The sequence below is a fragment of the Amblyraja radiata genome, chromosome 4 (genome assembly GCF_010909765.2).
Source record: "Amblyraja radiata isolate CabotCenter1 chromosome 4, sAmbRad1.1.pri, whole genome shotgun sequence".
In the NCBI taxonomy this organism is placed as follows: Eukaryota; Metazoa; Chordata; class Chondrichthyes; order Rajiformes; family Rajidae; genus Amblyraja; species Amblyraja radiata.
This window is the reverse complement of record NC_045959.1, coordinates 97,742,335-97,768,939: the sequence shown is the minus strand read 5'-3', so window position 1 is coordinate 97,768,939 and position 26,605 is coordinate 97,742,335. Positions and strand designations below refer to the sequence as shown.

Sequence of the window (26,605 nt, the reverse complement as noted above, 5' to 3'; positions counted from 1 at the left end):
TTAGTTTTGATGATTTTGATGACTGTTGAAGAAACTGACAACCAAATGCATTCTTAGTGTTATTCTACTACTGTGCATTTCAGTGTACGTTAAGAAGCTCAAATCAAATGGAAACTGTATGCTTAGCAGGATAAGCAGAATCTGCAGTGATGTAAACAAAGGCATTTGTTGTGAATCTGCCACGGAAACTCTCCATAGATATAATGGTTCCAGTATATTCTGTTTTTAATGCACAACTTATTTTGCTGTAAAAATATTAGCTCCTGTTATCCTTTCCTGTTGGATGCCAGCACGTATTTATTGGTGAGGCTAATGCTCCTCCCAAGTAGATGGCAGTCATCTGTCTTTTTATGCACATCTATATCCTGTATCACTGAAATGAATACTGTAAATGGCTTCATTATAATCATGTATTGTATTTCCGCTGACTGGATAGCACGCAACAAAAAGCTTTTGACTACCTCGGTACAGGTGACAATAAACTTAACAATCTGTAGAGCACTACTCAGATTGTAGTTATACTTGTAGATTGTAGTTAGACAAAAGAATGGGGAAACTCAGCGGGTGAGGCAGCATCTGTGGATCGAAGGAATAGGCAACGTTTCAGGTTGAGACCCTTCTTCAGACTGATGTCAGACATCCTTCAGCTTTTTTGTTTACCTTCGATTTTTCAAGCATCTGCAGTTCTTTCTTATACTTGTAGATTGTAGTTACATTTTTCAGGAGTTGCTAAGGTGTTTATGATTATATTTGTGTCAGCATTGTAAACTGGCTTCACTAATACATTTATTTTAAATCACTGGAAATGGTATCAAATATTTGTCGCAAACCTAGTTCTGATTTGAACTGTGTCTATTTTTGACATACACAATATCTGGAGGGCATTGTTAGACCTCCTTGATAATAATATACTTATTTTGAAATTATTATCATGCAGGATAAGTATTTTTCTCTAACACTTATTGACTCAGCCCTAAGCAAGTGTTTGGTTTTAACCATATCTAGGAGACAGCACCATGAAACCTCGAGACCTTGAAACCTTGAGTATTGTATGCCGTGTGCCAAATTGGAAGACACACAAATGAATTGCTGCTTCAAGTAGAAAGTGGACCTCATTTGGTTACAAGAGTAGAAGTCTCCCCAGCTCTCGAATATAACCCAGAGTATCCCAAGCCTATCACTCTAATTCTCTACCTCGCTCCCTCTCTGACCTTTAAACCTGCAGCTTCTAATACTATTCTGTTAAAGTCCAAACCAAGCTCAAGGAATAATTAAAGGTGGACAAAAATGCTGGAGAAACTCAGCGGGTGAGGCAGGATGTATGGAGCGAAGGAAAAGGCGACATTTCGGGTCACGACCCTTCTTACAGCCTTCCAGACATCAAATAATTTTCCATTGTAGCCTTGTATTTTACATTTGCTGTTCCAGTAATGTAAGATTTTATTCATCTCGATTTTCAATTCCCCTTGACATTTTTTGTTATTACTAGTTTTCACCACCTTTTATATTGTCATCTAACCAATAGTGTCATTCATCTTCTCTACCTCCCACCGCATCAAAGACTATCCATTTTGTTGTCTCCACTACCCCCCCCATTAGAGTCATACAGCACGGGAAGTCTTCAGAGCAAAATAAGGCTATTTGGTCCATCGAGTCTACCCCACCATTCAATCATGGTCAATCCATCTTTTCCTTTCAACCCATTTTCTTGCCCTTCCCTGTAACCTTTGGCACTCTTACTAATCAAGAACCTGTCAATCTCCGATATAAAAATACTCAATGATTTGATCTCTACAGCCATCGATGGCAATTAATTCCACAGATTCGCCTCCCTCTGGCTAAACGAATCCCCCTCAAATCCTTTATGAAGTTCATGTTCATAAGTTCTAGGAGCAATATTAGGCCATTCGGCCTATCAGGTCTACCCCGCCATTCTATCATGGTTGATATATCTTTTCCTCTCAACCCCATTGTCCTTCCTTCACCCCAAAACCCCTGACACCCTTAAGAATCTGTCAATCTCCACCTTAAAAATATCAGTTGACTTGGCCTGCACAGTCATTTGTGGCAATGAATTCTGCAGATTCACCACCCTCTAACTAAAGAAATCCCTCCTCATATCCTTTCTAAAGGAACATTCTTTAATTCTGAGGCTATGGCCTCTGGTTCTAAACTCTCCCACTAGTGGAATCATCCTCTCCACATTCACTGTAATCAGGCCTTTCACTATTTGGTAAGTTTCAATGAGCTCCTCCCCTCATCCTTCTAAACTCCAATGAGTACAAACTCAGTGCCTTCAAATGCTCATACGTTAATCCAATCATTCTCGTAAACCTCCTCTAGACCCTCACCGACGCCAGCACATCCTTCCTCAAATATGGGGCCCAAAACTGCTCATAATACTCCAAATGCAGTCTTATATCCAATGCCTTATAAAGCCTCAGCATTACATCCTTGTTTTCGTATTCTGATCCTCTTGAAATAAATGCACCCGCATTGCATTTGCCTTCCTTACTACCAAATCAACTTGCAAATGAACTTTTTGGGAATCCTACACCAGCATTCCCAAGTCTCTTTGCACCTCCATCCTTTTATTCTGACAGGTCCTCTGGACCAATTATCTGCACTAGTCCCACCTCCCTACGTTTGGCCTATATCCCTCTAAATCTTTCCTATTTATGTACAAGCCTAAATGTCTTAATTGTTGTTATAATTTCAGCCTCAACTACCTCCTCCAGCAGCTAATTTGACATATCCACCAGATTATGTGTGGAAAAAGTTGCCCCTCAGAGTCCCATTAAATCTTTTCCCTCTCACCTTAGACCAATGTCCCTTGGTTCTTGATGGCCCTACTCAGGGTAAAAGGCTCTGTGCAGCTCCCATGGCTTTTCGTTTCCCCTCATGATCTCATATACCTCAATAAGATCACCTCCCATCCTCCTACGCTCCAAGGAATACAGTCCTAGCCTTCCCAACCTCTATAGCTCAGGCCCTCAAGTTTTGGCAACATTCTCATAAATATTCTCTGCACTCTTTCCAGTTAAACATCTTTCTTATATCAGTGTGACCAAAACTGAACACAATTCTCCAACTGTGGCCTCACCAGCTCAAGTTGTTTTACCTTTAACTTTTTCTAGTCCTTATGTAAGGTCAACCTGAAATCATACTACTGAACAGTCCTCCCGCAAGTTAGGGGGTAGACCCGATCTTCCAACTATCTTCATTGCAGATGCTTGACCTTTTTCCCTATGACTATAATGTTACAATGCTGTAACAGTATTTTCTGCACTCTGGTATTTTCTCTTTGCACTACCTATTGTACTTGTGTATGGCTTCACTACACTTGTGTATGCTACGATCTGATCTAATTAGATAGCACGCAAACAAAAACTTTTATCAGTACACGTGACAATTATAAACAACACCAATACCAATTTCTGATATCTAACATACAAATCCAGTTGGACCAGCTCACTGCCTCTATTTTCATTTATTTTATATTTATTTTTAATCCTTCGTGTATTTACCGAATTCTCTGAAAGCTTATGAGCTACTATGAATTTTGTTTCTACCGTCTCGTCCTCACCTTCCACTCCATCAGCCGTCGCATACAGCACATAATCCTCCGATATTTTTGCCACCTCCAACAGGATCCCACCACTAGCCACATCTTCCCATTTCCATCCCTTAAGCTTTCCGCAGAGACCATTCCCTCTGCAAATCCCTGGTCAACTCGTCCCTTCCCACCCAAACCACCCCCTCCCCAGGTACTTTCCCCTGCATCCGCAGGAGATGCAACACCTGTCCCTATACCTCCCTCCTCGACTCCGTCCAAGGACCCCGGCAGTCTTTTCAGGCGAGGCAGAGGTTCACTTGCACCTCCAAGCTCATCTACTGTATCTGCTGTTCCAGGTCTGGATTCTGAAATATCAGCGAGACCAAGCGCAGGCTCGGCGATCGTTTTGCTGAACACCTCCGCTCCTTCCGCCTAAACCTACCGGATCTCCAGGTTGCTAAGCACTTTAACTACCCCTCCCATTCCCACACTGACCTTTCTGGCCTGGGCCTCCTCCATTGTCAGAATGAGGCCCAGCGCAAATTGGAGGAACAGCACCTCATATTTTGCTTGAGCAGCTTACACCCCAGCGGTATGAACATTGACTTCTCTAACTTCAAGTGACCCTTGCTTTCTCTCTCTCTCCATCCCTCCCCCTTCCCAGTTCTCTGACCAATCTTAATGTCTCTGACTACATTTTATCTCTGCCATTTTATCCTGTTTGCTTTGTTGTTACCTTCTCCCAGCCAGCAATGATCTATTCTACATTTTCCTTGAACTGCATTCTCTTTGTTCTGCTTTCACACCTTACACTTCCTTATCTATGAAACTCCCTTTCTCCTGACATCAGTCTGAAGAAGGGTCTTGACCCGAAACGTCACCCATTCCTTCTCTCTAGAGATTCTGCCTGTCCCTCTGAGTTATTCCAGCATTTTGTGTCCATCTTCGGTTTAAACCAGCATTTGCAGTTCGTTCCAACACATTTTACTTTTGCCAGTCATCTTAATCTGTGTCTTGTTACATGTAATTGAAAGCCTTCATCGTTGTGCTTTTATTCACTTGCTACATTCTGCATCTCAAAAGCAATCCAAAAGTGAAATATTGCAGATGCTGGAAATCTGAAATAAGTGCCTGTCCAGAGAAAAAAAAACAAGCAATATTTCGTCACTGATCTTTCATCAGAACAGCTCTGGGCTACTGACTTTTTCAATCATTTCATCTTTTATTTCTCGAGTCCTATTGATTGCAATTGCTGGTATAGTTGTTTTACAAGTTAAAGTGTGGATTGTGAGCTACATGAGACAAATTCATTTTGCAAGTGGACTAGGGAGAAAGTGATCATTTGAATTTGCTGACCAATATAGTGATGCATATGAGACCAGACACAATATTTCAATAGTCATGCGAGTATTTTATTGTCATATGTACCAAAACGGAACAATGAAATTCTTACTTGCAGCAGTGGCAAAAGTTTGTAAACATAGTATTCAATAGATAATATCAGAAAACAAACAAAAATAAATTCAATTTAAAAAAAAATCCATATAATGCAAAAACAAAACAAAATATGATCTATGGTTTTCTTTCAGAAAGTAGGTTTTATTTTGTGTGTACAAAATAATTGATCTAGTGCTGCATGCAGGTTCAGCTATGTCAAATACTAACATTAAAATTGAAATGCATTCTGCTTTTGTAGTTGACTTAAGTGAATGTTACGTCAAAACACATACTTACAGGCATAAGAATGAAGTAGTTATTAAATGTTTTATAGAAATCATATTAAAGGCAAATAAAATTTAGTTGCTTTCAAATTATTTGATATTTTGGTAAAAATATTAGTAAAGCTAGGAGATTAATTATGAAAAAAAATCTTATTTTTTATTGATTTAGGGGCATCAAAAGATGGAGCACTGGATGAGGATGATTTCACAAGAGCGTTTAATGATGTACCTACAGTGCAGGTATGTGTATGAATTACTATTGTTGAATTTCTAATAGTTAAACAGTATCATACTGAGTAACCTTATTCTGATCTTATGATGTTTATTAAAATTATTGTCTGAATGTGCAAGAGATGTACGATTCTAACATATTTTACATGGTCATATTTTATTAGGGTTCAATAAATATAAATCTATATTTCCTTTAAAGAACCAAGACAAGGATTGATGTGAGTTCTCTCTCTAAAAGTTGTGTTACAGAGAGAATAATCGCAGGTATTGCCAGTCTAAATAATTATTTTTCATCTTTGGAAATGTAAAACTCAGTTTATTCAACGTGCTCGGTGATGCAGATCTGGCAGATTTTCTGGAATGTTGGATATTTTTGGGGTTTAATAGTCATACATTTGCGATTAATTCTCGCAATTAAAACATTTCTAAACTTAAAATTTGACAACGCAATATTTCAATATCTCCCGGTTGCTGAACACTAACTTCCCCTCCCATTCCTATACTGACCTTTCTGTCCTGGGCGTCCTCCATTGTCAGAGTGAAGCCAAACGCAAAATTGGAGGAACAACTCCTATTTCTCTTGGGCAGCTTACAACCCAGCAGTATGAATATTAACTTCTCTCACTTCAAGTAACTCTTGCTTTCCCTCTCATTCCATCCCTCCACCATCCTATTCTCTGACCAGTCTGACTGTCCTATTGATTAATTTTAATCTTTTTATGCCGCATTGTCACCTTCCCCAAGCTAACAATGATCTATTCTACACTTTCCTTGATCTACGTCCCCTTTGATGTCTCGTTTTCACACCTTAACATTCCATATCTCTGTGTCTCCCTCTACCCTAACTCTCAGTCTGAACAAGCGTCTCAACCTGAAACGTCACCCATTCCTTCTATCCAGAGATGCTGCCTTACCCACTGAGTTACTCCAGCATTTTGTGTTTATCTTCGGTGTAAACCAACATCTGCAATCCCTCCTGGACATTTCCAAATTATGGTTTGCCAATAATCTTACAGATAAGAAGAAAATGCCTTGTGTTCAAGGAAATTCTGTTTATCACCAATCATTTTTTTAGTTAATTATCTAATATGTATAGGTAAATGATTAGATCACCCTACAATAAATCATCACAATAAATATACTTTCAATTTTTGATCGTGCGCTTATGAAACTTTATTTTATTATGCCAGATAACACTTAATGATTATAATTACTTCGGCAGCTATGCACCCATACTTTGAATTTGTGTCTTTCCTTTACGTAATGACTTTTGTTTAAATAAGATATTGTGTCACGTTTTTGAGTTTCTTTAAAATTCAATGACATTTGAGTTGTTAGTTTTAATATTGTAGGATGTTGGATATTATTTTGTTTTATGTATGTGTTAGTTTTGTGTTGATTTTCTAATATTAATATTCCTAACCATCATTTAAAATTCCATTCATGGAAGAGAAGGCAATTTTGACAAGCAGCGAGAAGAATATATAAAGTTGATGAAGGGGGAGAAGGTGGGGTGCAGTTAGGCGTGAGGCTGGTTGTGTGATGGACTAGGCTGTGTTCACAACTCTGCAATTTCTTGTGGTCTTGAACAGTTGCCAAATCAAGCTGTGGTGCCCCTGGATAGGGTGGTGCATCTGCAGAAATTTGTAGGAGACTTTGGCTAAACCTTGTGAGGAAGTAGAGGCGTCGGTGTGCTTTCACAAGTGTCAAGATTGTTAAATTGTCATGCTTACTGAGTATGTTACAATGAAATTCTTACTTGCTGCAGCTTTACAGGCACATCAACACAACAACGCAACAAATAAATATATAATAATAATAGTGGTGCACAGTGGTGCAGCTGATAGAGCTTTTGTATCACATCTTCAGACACCCTTGTTTGATCCTGACATCGGGTTTTGTCTGTGGAGTTTGCACGTTCTCCTTGTGAGAACGTGGATGTCCCTTGGGTGCTCTGGCTTCCACCCACATCCCAAAGACGTGGATGTGTAGGTTGATTGGCTCTATAAATTTCCCCCTAGTGTATAGGGAGCAAATGTGAAAGTGCGATAATATAGAACTAGTGAAAATAGCTGATTGATGATTGGTGTGGACTCTGTGAACGGAAAGGCTTGTTTCCATGTTGCATCTCTAAAGCTAAAATCTAATTCTAAATACAGCAAATTACCAGTAATACCAGGTAACCAGACCATAAAAGCACAAACTAAAGTATGAAGTGCAACCTAAACATAGTCCATAGTTGTTGAGATTGGTTTATGTTTAGGCTTGTGCAGTATGGTTCAAGATCCTGATGGTTGATGGGAAGAAGTCATTCTTGATCCTGAAGGTCAAGGTTCCTAGGCTTCTGCACCGTTTTCCCAATTATAGCAATGGGATGAGAGTGTGGCCAGGGTGGCATGGTGCTTTGATGATCACAACTGCCTTTATGAGGCAGCACTTCTTGTGAAGGTGCGGAGATCAGTATCTGTGATGGCCTGGGCAATGTCTACCACTTTCTGCAATCTTCTTAGTTCTCGGGCGTTCGAGTTACTGTACCGGGCATGATGCAATTGGACAGTGTGGTCTATTCCAGCTGTAGCATCAAAATAGTTGTACCAAAATAAATTGTTAGTGATACTTACATCTTGTAATTTGAAGCTCTCAACCTGTCCATTTCAGCACCATTGTTACTGACTAGCATGTGTACTCCACCCCATTTCGTGGGAGGAAATCAAAGATCTTGGAGAAAAATCATGCAGGTCACGGGGAGAACGTACGGACAGCATCCATAGTCAGGATCAAACCCGGGACTCTGGCGCTGTAAGGCAGCAACTCTACTGCTATGCCACCTGTTGGTGCTTTTTTTTAAATGAGAATCAAGGTAGTTGATAGGAGATCTAATGAAAATATTGATTATTCAGGAAAAATTGTTTTTGTTAGTCAACTGAAAGAAATGTGTTGAAGATCCATGGGAAGTTAAGAGAATTTTTATTTCATATAGAGATTTTTGAAGAAAGTAATATTTTTTAAATAACATTTCTGATCAAATTGAGTCAGATACATTTTTGATCAAGTAACATTATACTGTGTCAGCATGACAGTGAAATGAACAATTTTCTTAACCAGTAAAACAGGGTTATGTGAAATTGTTACTTTTCGCAAGGACGTTATTTTAAGTATTTGTCTTTGACAAAACCAAACCATAGACTGGTAAGTAGAATTTCCTGGATTTTTTTCTCTTACTGATATATTAGAAAGTGAAGAGAATGACCAGAATGCGATTAGCAGTAAATTCAAGAAATAAAGAAGTAATTGAGACTTTTGTGAAATAATTTTTCATTACACTCTGTTTGCAGGGAATGATTAAGGTTCATTATTCCACTATGATGTGTTATTTAATTGAAGAGTAAGGAATGAAGGTACTAGGGTGAGCAATACAATAGGAACAAGAACGAAAACACAACAGGCAAATAAATTAAGGTGAAACAAGGAATGGCAGGTGCTGGAATCTTGAGAAAAACGTAAAATGCCGGAATAACTCTGCATGTCAGGCAGCATCTGTGCAGGGAACAGACAGGCAATGTTTGGTTTGGAATACTTCTTTAGACTGATTGCAGTACGGGGGGGGGGGAGCCTGGCAAATTATAAGTGGATACAGGTGTGGGGGGTTTATTTTTATTTTAGTTTATAGTTTAGAGGTGCATTGCGTAAACAGGCTCTTCTGCTCACCAGATCTGCACCGCCCAGCGCACATTAACACTATCCTACACACACTAGGGCCAATTTTACATTTACACCAAGCAAACTAACCGGCAAACCTGTACGTCTTTTGAGTGTGGGAGGAAACCGAAGATCTCGGAGAAAACCTACGCGGTCACGGGGAGAACTAACAAACGCAACATCGGGGTCATGATTGACATGGGTTATTGCAGCAGTGAAGCAGCTGGCTTTTAATGTCACCACTGTGCTGCCCCCTTACCTACACTGGCTGAAAGAAATTGGCTGTTTTCTTTCAAATGAGATTGATATTTATCAACATTAAATATGTTTGTCAGTCAATTTGCCTGTTTCCAATGATGGATATAGAGCAGATATGATGATGATCAAGACCAATGAATAAATTTTGGTCAAACATGCAAGAAAGAATAGTCAATAAAAGCTCAGGGTGGCAGAGGGGTATCGCTGGTAAGGTTGCTGCTTCATAGGTCCACTTCAATCCTGACTTCCAGTACGTAGGAAGGAACTGCAGATGCTGGTTTAAACCGAAGCTAGACACAAAAAGCTGGAGTAACTCAGCGGATCAGACAGCATCTCTGGAGAAAAGGAATAGGTGACGTTTTTGGTTGAGACACTTCTTCAGACCTCTTCTGAAGAAGGGTCTCAACCTGATACGTCACCTATTCCATTTGACCCGCTAAGTTACTCCAGCTTTTTGTGCCTGGCTTCCAGTGCTATATGAACATTATTCCTGGAGATTTGCTCTGGTTATCGCAACTCCCAAAATATGTGGGTTGGTACATTAATTAACCTCTGTAAATTGCCCATAGCATGTGTGAGTGAGGGGTAGTTGAACAAAATGTAGAGAGAATAAAATGGGCCAGGGTGAAAATAGTATTTGATAATAATTGTGGATTCAGTGGCATGAAATACTTGTTTCTGTGTCTCTGTGCATCAAACAAGCCTTCATTGAGTATAACACTGTCCTACCATTTATAGCAATGTTAGCAGTCATTTGCTTGCTAACTTTGAACTTTTGCTGAGACGTACATATTTTCAAGTTGCTCTGTACATTTAACAATTAGTCTGTTTTAACCAACCACTCATCATGCCTCCTAGCTTCATCTTGTCAAAGGTCTTTTGAAAATCAGGGAAATTATCTGGTTAATGATCACCGATCTATTCATTAATACTCTATTGATTTTGATATGTTCACTGAGTAATTGTCCACCTTCCCATCTTAATTCTTAGGTGTAAAATGGTGTACACCATATGACTCAATGAAGTTTGTATTCTGGCTGAAGTGTTCTTGTGTCTTTCAGATTTTCTCCAACAGAGAACTTGAAGAAACATTGAACAAAATACGAGAAATACTGTCTGATGATAAGCATGACTGGGATCAGCGAGCCCACGCCGTAAGTTGTGCCAGTGGTTGTGGAGGAGGATTTTACTGTTGATGTTTAGAAATATATTTTCTCTGCGCACAGTTGAAAAGTAAGAAGGGATTTAAAGCCTCCTCTGTCTGGGATAAACTCAACTTTGAAAAATAGAATATAGCAAAATACAGCACAGGATCAGGCTCTTTGGCCCACAATATCTGTGCTGAACATAATGCCAAGATAAACTAACTTCATCTGCCTATACATGATGAATACCCCCCTATTCTCTGCATATCCATGTGCCTCTCGAAAAGCATCTTAAATGCCACCATTGTATCTGCCTCCACCACCACATCTGGCAGTGTGTTCCAGACAACCACTACCCATTGTGTAATTAAAAAACTTGCCCCGAACATCTCCTTTAAACTTTGCTCCTCTCACTTAAACCAATGCCCTCTAGCCTTAGACATTTCTACCCCTAGGAAAAAGATTAGAATAGATAGAAAATAGTTGCAGGATGAGGCCATTCGGCCCTTCGAGCCAGCACTGCCGTTCAGTGTGATCATGGCTGATCGTCCCCTACCAATAACCCGTGCCTGCCTTCTCCCCATATCCCTTGACTCCACTAGCCCCTAGAGCTCTATCTAACTCTCTCTTAAATCCATCCAGTGATTTGGCCTCCACTGCCCTCTGTGGCAGGGAATTCTATAAATTCGCAACTCTCTTGGTGAAAAGGTTTTTTCTCACCTCAGTCTTAAATGACCTCCCCTTTATTCTAAGACTGTGGCCCCTGGTTCTGGACTCGCCCAATTGACCGTCTACTCGAACTATGCCTCCCAGAATTTTATATACTTCTATCAGGTCTCACACAACCTCTGGCATTCTAGAGAAAATAATCTAAATCTCTCCTTATAGCTAATGCTCCCTATTCCAGACAGCATTCTGGTAAATCTCTTCTGCACCCTCTCCAATGCTTCCATGTCCTTCCTGTAATGTTGACTAGAACTGCACATAATACTCCGAATGTGGCCTGGCCACAATCTTATAAGGCTGCATCATGACTTAAAGTAATACAGCAAGGAAACAGGCCTTTTAGCCCAAATTGCCCACACTGGCCAACATGTCCCACCTACACTAGTCCCACCTGCCTGCGTTTGGGCCATATCCCTCCAAACCTGCCCCATCCATGTACCTGGTTAACTGTTTCTTAAACGTTGTGATAGTCCCTGCCTCAACTACCTCCTCTAGCAGCTCGATCTGTGCATCTACCCAATCTATTCCTCTCATGATTTTATACACTCTTTAAGATCATCCTTCATCCTACTCAACCCCTCCCAATAGCTCAGACACTCTTTTCCTGGCAACATCCTCGTAAGTCTTCTCTGTACTCTTTTCAGCTTGACAACATCTTTCCAATACCATGGTGCCCAGGATTGAACACAATACTCTAAATGCGGCCTCACCAATGTCTTATACAACTGCAACATGACCTCTCAACTTCTATACCTAATACTCTGACTGATGAAGGCAAATGTGCCATAAACCTTTTTGACCATCTTATCTACCTGCAACTCCACCTTCAAGGAACCATGCACCTGCACTCCTAGATCCCTCTGCTCTACAACACTCCCCATAGCTCTACCATTCACTGTGTAGGTCCTGCCCATGTTAGACTTCCCCAAATACAAACACCTCACGCTTCTCTGTATTAAATTCCATCAACCATTCCTCAGCCCACCTGGCCAATCAATCAAGATCCTGCTGCAATTTTTCACAACCATCTTCACTATCTGCAAAACTACAATTTTGTATCATCTGCTAATCTTGCCATGTTCGTTCTCATTCAAATCATTGATAGAGATGACAAACAGGAATGGGCCCAGCACCGAACCTTGAGGCACATCACTAGTCATAGGCCTCCAGTCTGAGAAGCAAGCTTCCACCATCACCCTCTGCTTTCTTCCATGATTTCCTGACTCTTATACTTGATGCCCTGACCAATCCAGGCAAGCATATCATATGCCTTCTTTATGAGATCATATCTCGTTGCAATATTCTGATTTATTTTTCCTTTGAGTCATCTTGTTGTTGTGAGCTTCCCTAGGATTTGGTATTGATCTATCATAGCTTTTCATGAAACTATTGATGAAGTGAGACTCATTGTCTCTACTACTGCACCTAAGCTAAAAGAATTTAATTCAAGATGAGATGTGCTAGCTCATCTCAGACAATGGAATGGATCTTTGAAACATGACAAGATTAATCATAACCTAGAGTAGAACCCAAATGGAATGATCTTGTCTGCCCTTTTACATCCATGCAGAAAAAGGTTTTATTTTTCGAAGCTATTGCATTCTTGCCTTGACTAAGTTGTTGTTATTTAGATTATGATATGCTGCCTTGAATATTCCCAAGTGGGCCCGCATCCTTCCGTGGCTAAATGTTAACATGACATATTTTCTCAACAGATATATGTATGGGAATTAATACATGAATATGTATTTTGCCCTTGGAAAATGTTCATGAAAATGTAATGCAGAATAGTTGACTGCCATACAGAACACTTCCGTGACGGTAACCCATTGTCTTCTGTTGCATGTCATTTAAATTCTCAGTTCCACTCCCAGTTTGACTTCTCTGTAACAAAAGCCAACAAAGTATAATCGATGAGTAGCTTCCCATCTTGCAACCAAGCCTTCAGTACTCAACATTGTATTCACCAATTTCAGATAACCAACCATCCAGGAGCGTCTGATAGCTCTGTGCCTGTGCTCGCCGGACTTTGGAAGGATGAGGGAGGGTCTCATTGAAACCCACTGATTAATGATAGGCCTGGATGGATTGGATGCGGAGGATGTTTCCAGCGGTAGGAGAGTCCAAGGCCCAAGGGCACAGCCTCAGAATGAAAAGACATACCTTTAGAATGGAGATGAGGAGGAATTTCTGTAGCCAGAGGGTGGTAAATCTGTGGAATTCATTGCCCCATGCGGTTGTGAAGACCAAGTCATTGGGTATTTTTAAACTGGAGATTGATAGGTACTTGATTAGTAAGGGCATCAAAGGTTACAGGGAAAAGGCAAAAGAATGGGTTTGAGAGGGAACATCGATCAGCCATGATTGAATGGTGGAGCAGATATGATGGACCGAATGGCCTAATTCTGCCTCTATTTGGTATAGGGCCTTAAAAGTTGCTTTCAGAACTGAACAGTACTGATGCAACATCTTTTTTTTCTGTAACATTAACACAGTTTCCTTCTTGCCAGATGAAATGTGACCAGCTGAGTATCTTCAGTATTCTCTGTTGTTTCAGATCTCCAGCAAGTACTGTACTTTGTAACCTAGTTTCAGTGTTTTTTTTCTCCTCTATGTCCTCATCCATCTCCTTCTATTTATATCTCCTCCAGCTAAATCAGTTCCAAGCCTGCCAGTTGGCTCCAGAGAATTCATCAGCTTTTTTGCCATTCAATCCTTTTTGGTTTTCACCCAATCACAGATTTCTTCTCTCTGCAACTTAAACCTTTTTCTAGCTTTTCTAGGTTTTTTTGTTCACTCAAAGGAGTTGAGCTCTACAGGTTGAGCCAACATTTAATTGCCCATCTGTAATTGCTCTTACCAAGATGACGGTGAGCTTCTGTCTTGAACTGCTGCAGTTCTTGATGTGCAGATATACCCACGACACTGTCAGCGAGGGAGTTCAGGAAATTTGACCCAGTGACGCTGAAGGAACCGCAATACGTTTCCAAGTCGGGATGGTGCGGCTTGGGGGACAACTTCCAGATTGTGGTGTTGCCATGTTCATGATAGATCACTGGCATGAAATGCAAACTCTCCTTATCTGTCCACAGATGCTGTCTGATATACGTTGTATTTCCAGCATTTTCTGCTAATGTTTTAGATTCCTTGCAAGTGTAGATTTAGCAATTTGATGGTTTGTTTTTTGCAGCCAATTCGGATTGAAAACTTTTTTTTCTTTTTCCTCTTAGCTCAAGAAGATTCGATCGCTACTCATTGCTGGAGCTGCAGAATATGACTGTTTTTTCCAACATTTAAGATTATTGGAAGGAGCTTTCAAATTATCAGCTAAAGACCTCCGGTCACAAGTTGTCAGAGAAGCTTGTATTACTGTAGCGTAAGTACCTGTTTAATATACTTTGAAATGTCTCTTAATTGTCACAACAGAGATGAGTTTGTGCACTCCACAACGGGAGTTCTGGAATGGGAAAGGGCAGGTGGAGTGCTAAGTTGGAAAATAAATCCAGTGTAGAGATTTGATTGTACGATGGGGGTACATTATTGATGCCTTTCGACGAGGGAAATTCAGGCTGTAAGACAATTCTGACAGGATAAGGAAAATCTTAATGACATTTCTCAGCTGGCCTCTGTTTTGGTGTGGGTGGTAGGTCAATCCTCAAACCCAAGAGGAATGTAGCCTTCCCTGTCATTACACATGTTTCTAACACCATGTTTCTTGTTCTTCCAATATTTAAGAAACAGTTAGACGAATACATACAGTAGATAGGATTGGTTTGGAGGGCTATGGGACAAACGCAGGTAGGTGGGACTAGTGTAGCCGAGACATGTTGGCCGGTGTAGGTAAGTTGGGCCGAAGGGGCTGTATCACTCTGCAACTCTATAATCAGTATGCATATGGATCAGTAAAATGTCGTCAACAAGTAGGGGAAACCACACAGAATTCATCACACAAACTCAGTCAAACGTTTAGGAGACCTGTTGGTGGACATGTACAATAACTGCAAACTATTCATGATCAGGCAATCTATTGTCCTTTTTCAGTACAGTATGCAATTGGGATAGTTCGATTTTGGGTGAATAGTGATCTTCAAGACATCGATTGTGTACGAGGCAGTAATGTTGAATCAGTGCTGAACTAATCAGTCTGAAGAAGGGTCCCGACCCAAATCTTTGTCTGTCTATTTTCCTCCACTGATGATGCCTGGCCCACTGAGCACCTTCAGCAGTTCTTTTTAAATTCAGTGAGCTGATAGAAATCAGGGGAAGTTGAGTAAACTATTTTGCTGGAGCTGGTCACTAACTTGTGTGATAAGAATTTTGCTTGCCATTTTACAACCCATGCGTTGATGTTATCTTCTACTTCTGCATGCTGGCATGTACTCTTTTATTGTGAGGATGTTATTCTGAGGAATTCCTGTAACAATTTCCTGTGCCTGAGTTGGTTACCTACCCAGAACCCATTCTTCCACGCTTAAATAAACACGGAAGACATTGGAAACACTGAGCAGGTCAAGCGGAATATATGAAAAGAGAAACAGTGATGAAAGATCCCAGCTAACTGCTTCTCTTTCCACAGATGCTGCCTGACCTGTTCTATTTTCAGTTCAGATGTCCAGCATCTACAGTTTATTGATTTTCTTTGCATTTACAAGGGAGTGTTATAATAATAATAATAATAATAATAATAATAATAATAACTTTATTTATAGAGCACTTTAAAAACAACCACTGTTGCAACAAAGTGCTGTACATGACTAATCATGGACAAGAAATTATTACACGACAATAAAAACATTAAAAAAGAGAGTAAAAACAGTAAAAATAAAAACATTAAAAACACTAAAACAGGAGCAAAGTCTCAAGCAGGGTCAAAAGCCAAGGAATATAAATGTGTTTTAATACCGGTTTTGAAGATGGACAGTGAGGGGGCCTGTCTGATGTGCAACGGCAGAGTGTTCCAAAGTGCCAGAGCAGCAACAGAGAAGGCTCTATCCCCTCTGAGCTTCCGCTTAGACCTCGGTACCTCCAGGAGCAGCTGATCAGCTGACCTGAGGCACCGGGCAGGAGCGTATGGATGAAGCAGCTCAGAGAGGTAAGGCGGGGCGAGCCCATTTAAAGATTTAAAAACAAATAAATGAATCTTAAAATGAACTCGAAAGTACACCGGGAGCCAGTGGAGGGAGGCCAGAATTGGCGTTATGTGCTCCCTCTTTCGAGTTCCAGTTAAAAGGCGAGCAGCAGCATTTTGAACCAACTGGAGACGAGCCAGGGAAGATCGAGCAACTCCAAAATAGAGTGCATTACAGTAATCCAGCCTAGACGTGATAAAGGCATGGATTACTGTTTCAAAATGCTGCCGCTCAAGAATGGGCTTCACCTTTGCCAGCTGCCTTAAATGAAAGAAGCTGGACTTAACCACTGCGCCTATTTGATGATCTAATTTAAAATCACTCTCCATCCTAAAACCCAGGTTCAAAACTGTTGGCTTCACATACCGTGCCAGGGGACCCAAGTCAACAGGGGGAGGTTCACGGCAGCCATTGGGGCCAAACACTATCACCTCTGTCTTCTTTTCATTAAATCCTAGAAAGTTTAGGGCCATCCAGGACTTAATGTCCTCAAGACATGACAGAAGTGATTTGACAGAAAAAGCATCTTCCTTCCTCAGCGGCATATATAGTTGGCTATCATCAGCATAACAATGAAAAGAGATGCCATGCTTTCTAAGAATGGAACCCAGAGGAAGTAAGTACAGTGAGAAAAGCAGGGGCCCTAAAATTGAGCCCTGTGGAACCCCATATGACAGAGGAGCGGAGGAGGATTCAATACCAGCAAGGCTTACACACATAGTTCTGTCTGCCAGATAAGACCTGAACCATCCCAGGGCACTGCCACAAATGCCCACTAGGTGCTGTAACCGAGATATTAAGATACCATGGTCCACTGTATCAAAGGCGGCAGATAGGTCCAGCAGGACAAGAACCACATAATTACCAGAATCATTAGCTAGGAGGATGTCATTAAAATCCCTTAGCAATGCTGACTCTGTGCTATGCATAGTTTTAAACCCAGACTGGAAAACCTCCCGAATATTATGCTCGTCCAAGAAGAGTTTTAGCTGAGCATAAACAACTTTCTCCAGAATTTTAGAAATAAAAGGCAACTTGGAGATCGGTCTAAAATTGGTCAGAACAGTTTGATCCAGGCCAGGTTTCTTAAGTAGTGGTTGCACTACTGCATGTTTAAAACTTACGGGGACAACCCCAGAACACAAGCTGCTGTTGATAATGGCAAGAACCGACTGTCCTATACTAGGGAGAACCTCTTTAAAAAGATGAGGAGGGACAGCATCACAAGGGGAACCCGATGGCTTAATATGGCTAACCACATCCTCTAAACACGACAATGTCACATGCACAAACTTATCCAATACCACCAGGCATGGGACAGAAACAGAGGGGTCAGAGGCAGGAGCTGAAATGAGAGCCCTTATGGAAACAACCTTATTAATAAAAAAAGTGCAGGAAGTCATTGCACATTTCAGACGATGGTTCCAGACAGACAGGCTGCGGGGCATTAAGAACAGAGTCAATTATTTTAAATAGCACACGTGGGTCGTGACGCTTAGACACAATAATGTTTGACAGGTATTCTCTTTTGGCCTCTTTAACAGTGTTAATTTGGTAATGACGCCAACAGTCCTTTAGGATTTGAAATGAAACCTGCAGCTTGTCCTTCTTCCACTTGCGTTCAGCTTTGCGACACTCCCGTCGAGCTGTACGAGTTACGTCACTGAACCAGGGAGGGAGGTCCCTTATTTTCCATTGATTTTACTTTTATTATGTCACCTTGACGACCTATTGATTAGATGCTGCCATAATAGAACTTTCTTATGATCTCATATTGCATCTCATATTGTTCAGACCAATGTGCCAAATAACCGTGGCACAATTGAATTAAGCAGAGTGCAGCTGAATAAGGGTTACAGACTACCATTCTTAATGATTCTTTTGGTCATTTAAAAGATTATTAAGAATACACTGATTAAGCAGTTTTTGAATTTGACGCTTTTTTATAGGCGGTACAAACGCTAACAATTTTCAGGTAGATTTTAAAATTGTAGCTAACCCAAAATTGTAGTCAACACAGAGCCATGAATAATTCTGGAGCAGAAATTAATCAGCACCACAGCTAAGAAATTGCTGGTGGTAAGAGCCTTTACAGTATTGAGTAAATAGGCTTGAAGACTGGGTTCTCTGGTCATAGGGACTTGAGGAGAACTGAGAATGGATCATCAACTTGGCTCTTGTACAGGCAGCATCTCTGGAGATAGGCACACAATGCTGGAGTAACTCAGCGAGCCAGGCAGCATCTCTGCATTTGAAGGAATAGGTAACATTCGGGTTTCGACCTGAAACGTCGCCCATTCCTTTTATCCAGAGATGCTGCCTGTCCCGCTGAGTTACTCCAGCATTTTGTGTCTATCTTCTCTGTGAACCAGCATCTGCTACACACCACCATCCAGCATATGTGGAGTTTTACAAGGTTGGTACTTCAGCTGCAGGCACTGCACTTGACTAGCCTTTTTTCATCTTCATTAAATCCAACCAGATGGTAGAATGAGTGTTGTAGAATTTATAAGGTTACAGATTTACTGAAATAAAAACCTCCTGTTGCCAGCTCGTATCTCATTCTGGATATTAAGTATTGATATGTTAGATTTGTGTGGCTCAATTTTAAGGAAAATAATTTCAATGCACACAACCTAGTGGAGTGTGTACTCAGACTGAATATGATACCATATCAATAAGAGCTGTGATGATCATTCCTACTGATACTATTATGGACAGATGCATTGCGAATGAATTGAATGGTAAAATGGCTTTTTTTCTTCTAATGGCTCATTATTCAAAGGTACAACAGAATATAGAACATAGAACAGTACAGCACAGAAACGGGCCCTTTGGCCCAGAATGTTTGTGCCAAAAATGATGCCAAGATAAACTGACCTCATCTGCCTATACATGATCTATATCCCTCATATTCCTGCACTTCTATGTGTTTATCTAAAAGCTTCTTAAACACCACTATTGCGCCTTCCTCCACCACCGCTCCGGGCATTGCATTCCAGGCTCCCACCTCTGTGTAAAAAAAAACTTGCCCCGCACATCTCCATTAAACTTTCCCCCTCTCTCCTTATAGCAATGCCCTTTAGTGTTCGACATTTCCAACTCGGGAACAATGTCCTGTCTACCCTATTAATGCCTCTCACTCTCATAAATACTTCTATCATCTTCCCTCAATGGCCGATTTTCCAGAGAAAACAATCCAAGTCTACCCAACCTTGCCCTATGGCTGAAACCCACTAATCCAGTCAGCATTCTGATAAGCCTCCTCTGCACCCTCTTCAAAGCTTCCACATCCTTTCTGTAATGGAGGCAACTAGAACTGCACGCAGTACTCCAAATGCGGCGGTCATGTGGCGCAGCGATAGAGTTGCTGCCTTACAGCGAATGCAGCGCCGGAGACCTGGGTTCAATCCCGACTACGGGTGCTGTCTGTACGGAGTTTGTACATTCTCCCCGTGACCTGCATGGGTTTTTCCGAGATCTTAGTTTTCCTCCCACACTCCAAAGACACACAGGTTTGTAGGTTAATTGGCTTGGTAAATGTAAAAATTGTCCCTCTTGGGTGTAGGATAGTGTTAATGTGCGAGGATGGCTGGTCGGCGCGGACCCGGTGGGCCGAAGGGCCTGGTTCCGCGCTGTATCTCTAAACAAAAATAAAAAACTAAACTAAAATGCAGCCTAACCAAAGTCCTATAGAGCTGCATCATGACTTCCTGACTCTTATATTCAATGTCTCTAGCAATGAAGGAAAGTATACCATACACCTTCTTAACCACCCTATCTACTTGTGCTGCCACCTTCAATGAGCTATGAACTTGGACTTCAGGTTTCCTCTGCTCATCAATGCTTTTAATTGTCTTGCTATTAACTATGTACTCTCTTCTTACATTCAACCTCCTAAAGTGCAATACTTCACACCGCTTGGGTTAAACTCTATCTATCATTTCTCGGCCCATTTCTGCAGCTGATCTGGATCCCGCTGTATCGTCTGATAGCCTTCCTCACTGTCTGCACCTCCCATGATTTTGGTGTCGTCAGCAAACTTACTCTCCAACCCATCTACATTTACGTCTAGGTCATTTATATATATCACAAACAGCAGAGGTCCCAGCACTGATACCTGGGGAACTCCACTGGTCACAGACTTCCACCCAGAATATCTACCTTCCACCCCACAACCCTCTGTCTTCACTGCATAAACCAGTTCTGAGTATGAAGAAGGGTTTTGTTTATATCAACGGGTCGATGGTGGAGAGGGTCAAGAGCTTCAAATTCCTGGGCGTGCATATTTCTGAAGATCATTCCTGGTCCGAGAACACTGATGCAATTATAAAGAAAGCACATCAGCGCCCCTACTTCCTGAGAAGATTATGGAGAGTCGGTATGTCAAGGAAGACTCTCTCTAACTTCTACAGGTGCACAGTAGAGAGCATGCTGACCGGTTGTATCCTGGCTTGGTTCGGCAACTTGAGCGCCCACGAGCGGAAAAGACTACAAAAAGTAGTAAACACTGCCCAGTCCATCATTAACTCTGACCTCCCTACCATCGAGGGGATCTATCGCAGTCGCTGCCTCAAAAAGGCTGGCAGCATCGCCAAGGACCCAGACCATCCTGGCCACACACTCATCTCCCTGCTACCTTCAGCTAGAAGGTACAGAAGCCTGAAGACTTCTGTACCGAAGACTGCAACGTCCAGGTTCAGAAATAGCTATTTCCCCACAGCCATCAGGCTATTAAACTCAACTGAAACAAAACTCTGAACATTAATAGACCATTATCTGTTTATTTGCACGTTATCTGCTTATTTATTCATGTGTGTATATATTTATATAATGGTATATGGGCACACTGATCTGTTCTGTATTCATGCCTACTATATTCTGAAGCAAAGCAAGAATTTCATTGTCCTATCTGAGGCACATGACAATCAACTCTCTTGAATCTTGAATTTTGACCCGAAGCGTTGCCTATTTCCTTCGCTCCATAGACGCTACCTCACCTGCTGAGTTTCTCCAGCATTTTTGTCTACCTTCGATTTTCCAGCATCTGCAGTTCCTTCTTAAACACTGAATCCATACAACCAAGTTATCATGGATCCCATACATCTTAATCTTCTGGTTAATCTACCATGAGGTACCTTATCAAAAGCCATACTAAAATCCATGTATACAACATCCATCGCCCTACCTTCATGAATTTCCTTCGTCACCTTCTCGAAAAACTCAATAAAGTTACTGAGACATGGCCTGGCATATATAAAGCCGTAATGTGTAAGGAGGGACTACAGATACTGGTTTACACCAAAGATAGATACAAAACGCTGGAGTAACTCAGCGGGTCAGGCAGATCTCTGGAGAAAAACAATAGGTGACGTTTCGGATCAAGATCCTTCTTCAGACTGAGAATCAGGAGGGGAAATAAGAGATATGGAAAAGTAGAAAGAAACAAATGAATGAAAGGTATGCAAAAAGACAAATCAAAGCCATCAACCATGATCAAGGAAAGGCGGAGCCCACAATGGTCCATTGTTGGCTGTGGAGAAGGTGATAACGAGTGATACAAGTAGTGAAACTAATCAGGGCAACTGTGAAACTAGTACGATGACTAGGGTGGGGGAGGGATGGAGAGGGAGGAGGTGCAAGGGTTGCTTAAAGTTAGATAAATCAATATTCATACCACTGGTCTGTAAGCTGCCCAAGCGGAATATGAGCTGTTCCTTTTGGTGTGTTTGGCTTCACTCTGACAATGGAAGAGGCCCAGGACAGAAAGGTCAGTATGGGAGTGGGAAGGGGAGTTAAAATGTTTGGTAACTGGGAGATCGCATAGGAGAAGACGGATTGAGCGCAGATGTTTAGTGAAACAATGACCCAGTCTGTGTTTGGCCTCACTGATATATAGGAGTCCACATCTAGAACAACGGATACAGTAGATGAGTTTGAAGCAGGTGCAAGTGGAGCTCTGCCTCACCTGAAAGGACTGTTGGGGTCTCTGGATCGGTTGCATTGCTGTGGTTCGAGGGGAAGGTACCTGGGGAGGGTGTGGGAAATGTGGGAAGGGATGAGTTAACCATGGAGCTGCAGATGGAACGGTCTCTGAGGAAAGTGGAAAGGGGAAGAAATGGGAAGATGTGGCTAGTGGTGGGATCCCTTTGGAGGTGATGAAAATATCAGAGGATTATGTGCTGTATGCAAGATGATGAGATGAAAGGTGAGGACTGGGAGGGCTCTTAGTTCTGTTGTGACTCGGGGGAGGGGTCCGGGAGCAAGGGCGGAGATGTGGGATACCGAGGAGACACCTGTGAGGGCCTCATCTATGATAGAAGGAAGGAACCCCCATTCCCTAAAGAATGAGGACATCTCGAATATCCTAGTTTGAAACACCTCATCTAGGGTGCAGCTGCGCCACAGACAGAGGAATTAGTAGGGGATACAGTCTTTGCAGGAAGCAGGGTGGGAAGGAGTGTAGTGTAGATAGTTGTGGAAGTCAGTAGGTTTGTAAGCCATGCTGGCTAAGCCTAATTAGCCTATTCTCTACCAAATGAGAGTAAATCGTATCTCAAATAATTCTCTCCAATGGTTTCCCTACCACTGACGTGAGGCTCACTGGCCTACAGTTCACTGGATTCTCTACTTCCTTTCTTAATCAAAGGAAGAAACATTCAGTCTGAACAAAATATCCTGTGGTAAGACAAGAAATTAAAATTCTTGTCAAGACCCCTACAATCTCCTCTCTTGCCTCCCTCAATAACCTGGGATAGATCCCATCAGGCTCTGGAAACATTCACCTTAATGCTCTTCCAGAACCACCTCCTTTTTGATCTCAAACTGCCTCAGCATATTTGTATTCTCCACATATGTTCTGTTTAAATATCCTGGTCCTCTAGGTATGAGTAACAGGTTAGCAGCAGGGAAAATCATAACCAAATAAAATGCACTTTTGGAAACATGAAATTTCAAAAAATATGCCGGAGATACTCAGCAGATCAGGCAAAGAGAAATAGAATTAACATATCAAGATTGAAATACACAATTAAGAAAAGGTGGAAATGAACACGTCCCAAGTTGGGGGGAAGGAGGAAGGGTAGAGAATATCCCATTCCCAATCCGACCTCTCTGTCCTGGGTCTCCTCCATTGCCAGAGTGAGCAACACCGGAAATTGGAGGAACAGCACCTCATATTCCGCTTGGGGAGCCTGCATCTGGCGGGCATGAACATGAATTCTCCCAATTTTGTTAGCCCTTGCTGTCTCCTCCCTTTCCTTAGCCCTCGGGCTGTCTCCTCGCATCCCCCAGCCCTCGGGCTCCTCCTCCTCCTTTTTCCTTCCTTCTCCCCGCCACCCCCTATCAGTCTGAAGAAGGGTTTCGGCCCGAAACGTTACCTATTTCCTTCGCTCCATAGATGCTGTTGCACCCGCTGAGTTTCTCCAGCATTTTTGTGTACTTTAGAGAATATGAAGGTATGTCTGTGATGCAGTAAAAGACTGAACAATAAGAAAGCCGCTGATGCTGAGTGAGAAAGGTTAATTAATTGCAAACCAATCTGCCTAGAAACGATGAAGGGAAAATGAGATGAAAGCACTCCGAAAGGGAGTGAATAAAGCAACCCTGGAATTGTGAGATACAAAAACACCACAGATACCAGAAACTGAAACAAAATGAATGCTGGAAATGTCCAGCAGGTCAAATGCATTAGGATTGTTCTGATGAAAGCTCATTAGCCTGAAATACTAAATCTATTTCTCTCTTCGCAAATGCTGCTGGCCCTGCTACTTTGCTCGTATTATACAAATTTATATTGCAGAAGTGGCAATATCTTCCTCCACATAGTTGAGTAAAATATAATGTATGTTTGAAACCTTCTGTTACTACTTCAGATCTCCAGCCTGCATTATATTTTACTCAATTATGTGGGGAAGGAGTTACCATTTTTGCAATATTAATATATATTTTTTCTCATTTATTATATTGTATACAGTATACTATGTTTACATAGTGTTTAAGAAGGAACTGCAGATGCTGGAAAATCGAAGGTACACAAAAATGCTGGAGAAACTCAGTGGGTGCAGCAGCATCTATGGAGCGAAGGAAATAGGCAACGTTTCGGCCCGAAACGTTGCCTATTTCCTTCGCTCCATAGATGCTGCTGCACCCACTGAGTTTCTCCAGCATTTTTGTGTACCTACTATGTTTACATATTCTGCTGTGCTGCTGCAAGTAAGAATTTCATTCTTCTATCTGGGACATATGACAATAAAACACTCTTGATATACCAGTAAAATTACTCCTTTTAAAAATGAAGATATTTGGGTAATTTTGTTTTTCAATATGTACACAAAATTATATTTAATAGAAAGTATTAACATATGACAGTTGGTATAACATTGGAGGTACAAACTGCAAGTTGGCTTGATTCATTCACAGGTTGTGGTTGATGCTGGTGCAGCCAGTAATAATTGTCCATCCTCAACTGCCCTCAACTTTAATGGCTTGCTACGCCATTTCATAGGGCAGTTAGGAATCGACCACATTGCTGTAGGTCTTGTGTCATATATGCCAGACTGGAATAAATACTGTAAGCCTGGTTCCTTTAAAGGAACTGGTTGGGTTTGTCTGAGCATTTTATTCCAGATTTATTTGACAACTGAATATAAATTCTTTACCTCCCATGGTGAGTTTTGATCTCTTATTTGGGAATAATTTTATAGATTACTGATTACTAGTCCAGTTATTTCAATGCTTTAAGGTCATAAGGAAGAGGAGTAGAATTAGGACATTCAACCCATCAAGTCTACTCCGCCATTCTATCATGGCTGATCTGTCTCTACCTCCTCAACCCATTCTCCTGCCTTTTCCCCCCACAACCTCTGACACCTGTACTAAAATCAAGAATTACTGTACCCCTCAAATGTTGGCATTGAAATGCTAATTCCCAAAGAAGGGTACACAGTTTCAGTTTCTGTTTAGTTTAATGTCACATGTACCGAGGATCAGTGAAAAACATTATTCAAGATTTTAAAAAAATGATTAATATGGTACAGCCATAAATTGGGCAACACTTTTGTATTTCAAATGTATATCCAGCCTTTATTTATTTGTACAGCTTTAACTTTAACAAAAAAAATGTTGTGTTTGTTTTGTTCAAAGTCCATTTGTTGGAATTTACACAGGCAACTGTCAACAATTCTTGGCAACAAATATGATCATAGTGCTGAAGCCATTGTGCCTACATTATTTAACCTGGTCCCAAACTGTGCAAAAGTGATGGCATCAGCTGGAGTAGCAGCAATTAGGTGCATCATCCGTGTGAGTAGATCATGCATACTCTCTTTGATCTTGTGTTTGTGATTTTTACAATAAATTTAATTCAGCCAGGTCTCCCCCAAGGCAATTTGCATGAGTATTATAAAATAATATTTTAAACCAAGGACTATATGGTGATAACAAACTAAAATGTGGAAATACTCAGAATGTGAAAAGAGGAACAGTTAACTTTTAAGATCATAAACTCTCTGCCAGTTCTGGAAAGAGCAAAAGGAAAGTTAGTTTAAAGTTCAATAAAAAGTGGGGCTAGGATCAAGGGATTGCCACTGATTGCCACTGATTGCCACTGAAGACAGGGTCGTTGTGATAAATTGTTCTTGATGTGAGTTTTGGTCAACACCTTGTGTGACAATTATTTATACGTTTTTTGCCCAGTTCAAAAATAGCCAATTTACATTCAATTATTACATTTTGAACTTACATTTCTGGGAATGGATGTTAATTAGGTCATTATTTCCTCACACAGCACACCCATGTTCCAAGGTTGATTCCCTTAATAACCAGCAATTGTACTTCAAAATCAGTGGCTGTGAGAAGGTAAGGCAATAAAAGCATTTAGTTCAATCATTCGTTTTTAGAATGAATTTATATAATCTTTGTAAATTATGTATCTGATTAAAATCAAGACAATGAGAGTAACATTTATTTTCAGCATGATGTCATAAGTTAATATCTAGAACATTGATATTCTATTGCCATAATTAGTACAATTCTAATTACTTTTATCTTCCTATTAGTTATCATATCCTAAATTAAGATGAAAGTCATTGATTTTGCATCATAAAAATGGCCCCTTTGGCCCACAGTGTCCATGCTGCC

General features: G+C 41.0%; 1 protein-coding gene across 27 annotated transcripts in view; it reads left to right on the top strand.

The window, feature by feature from the left end:
• Positions 1-26,605, top strand: part of clasp2 (cytoplasmic linker associated protein 2) — a 348,555-nt gene that overhangs the window by 151,926 nt on the left and 170,024 nt on the right. For all 27 annotated transcript variants that reach the window (XM_033020019.1, XM_033020014.1, XM_033020023.1 and 24 more), the window contains 5 exons: positions 5,447-5,517; positions 10,527-10,619; positions 14,567-14,712; positions 25,633-25,768; positions 26,253-26,323. In XM_033020019.1, the coding sequence (XP_032875910.1) occupies positions 5,447-5,517; positions 10,527-10,619; positions 14,567-14,712; positions 25,633-25,768; positions 26,253-26,323 (517 nt within the window). The remainder of the gene's footprint in view (positions 1-5,446; positions 5,518-10,526; positions 10,620-14,566; positions 14,713-25,632; positions 25,769-26,252; positions 26,324-26,605) is intronic.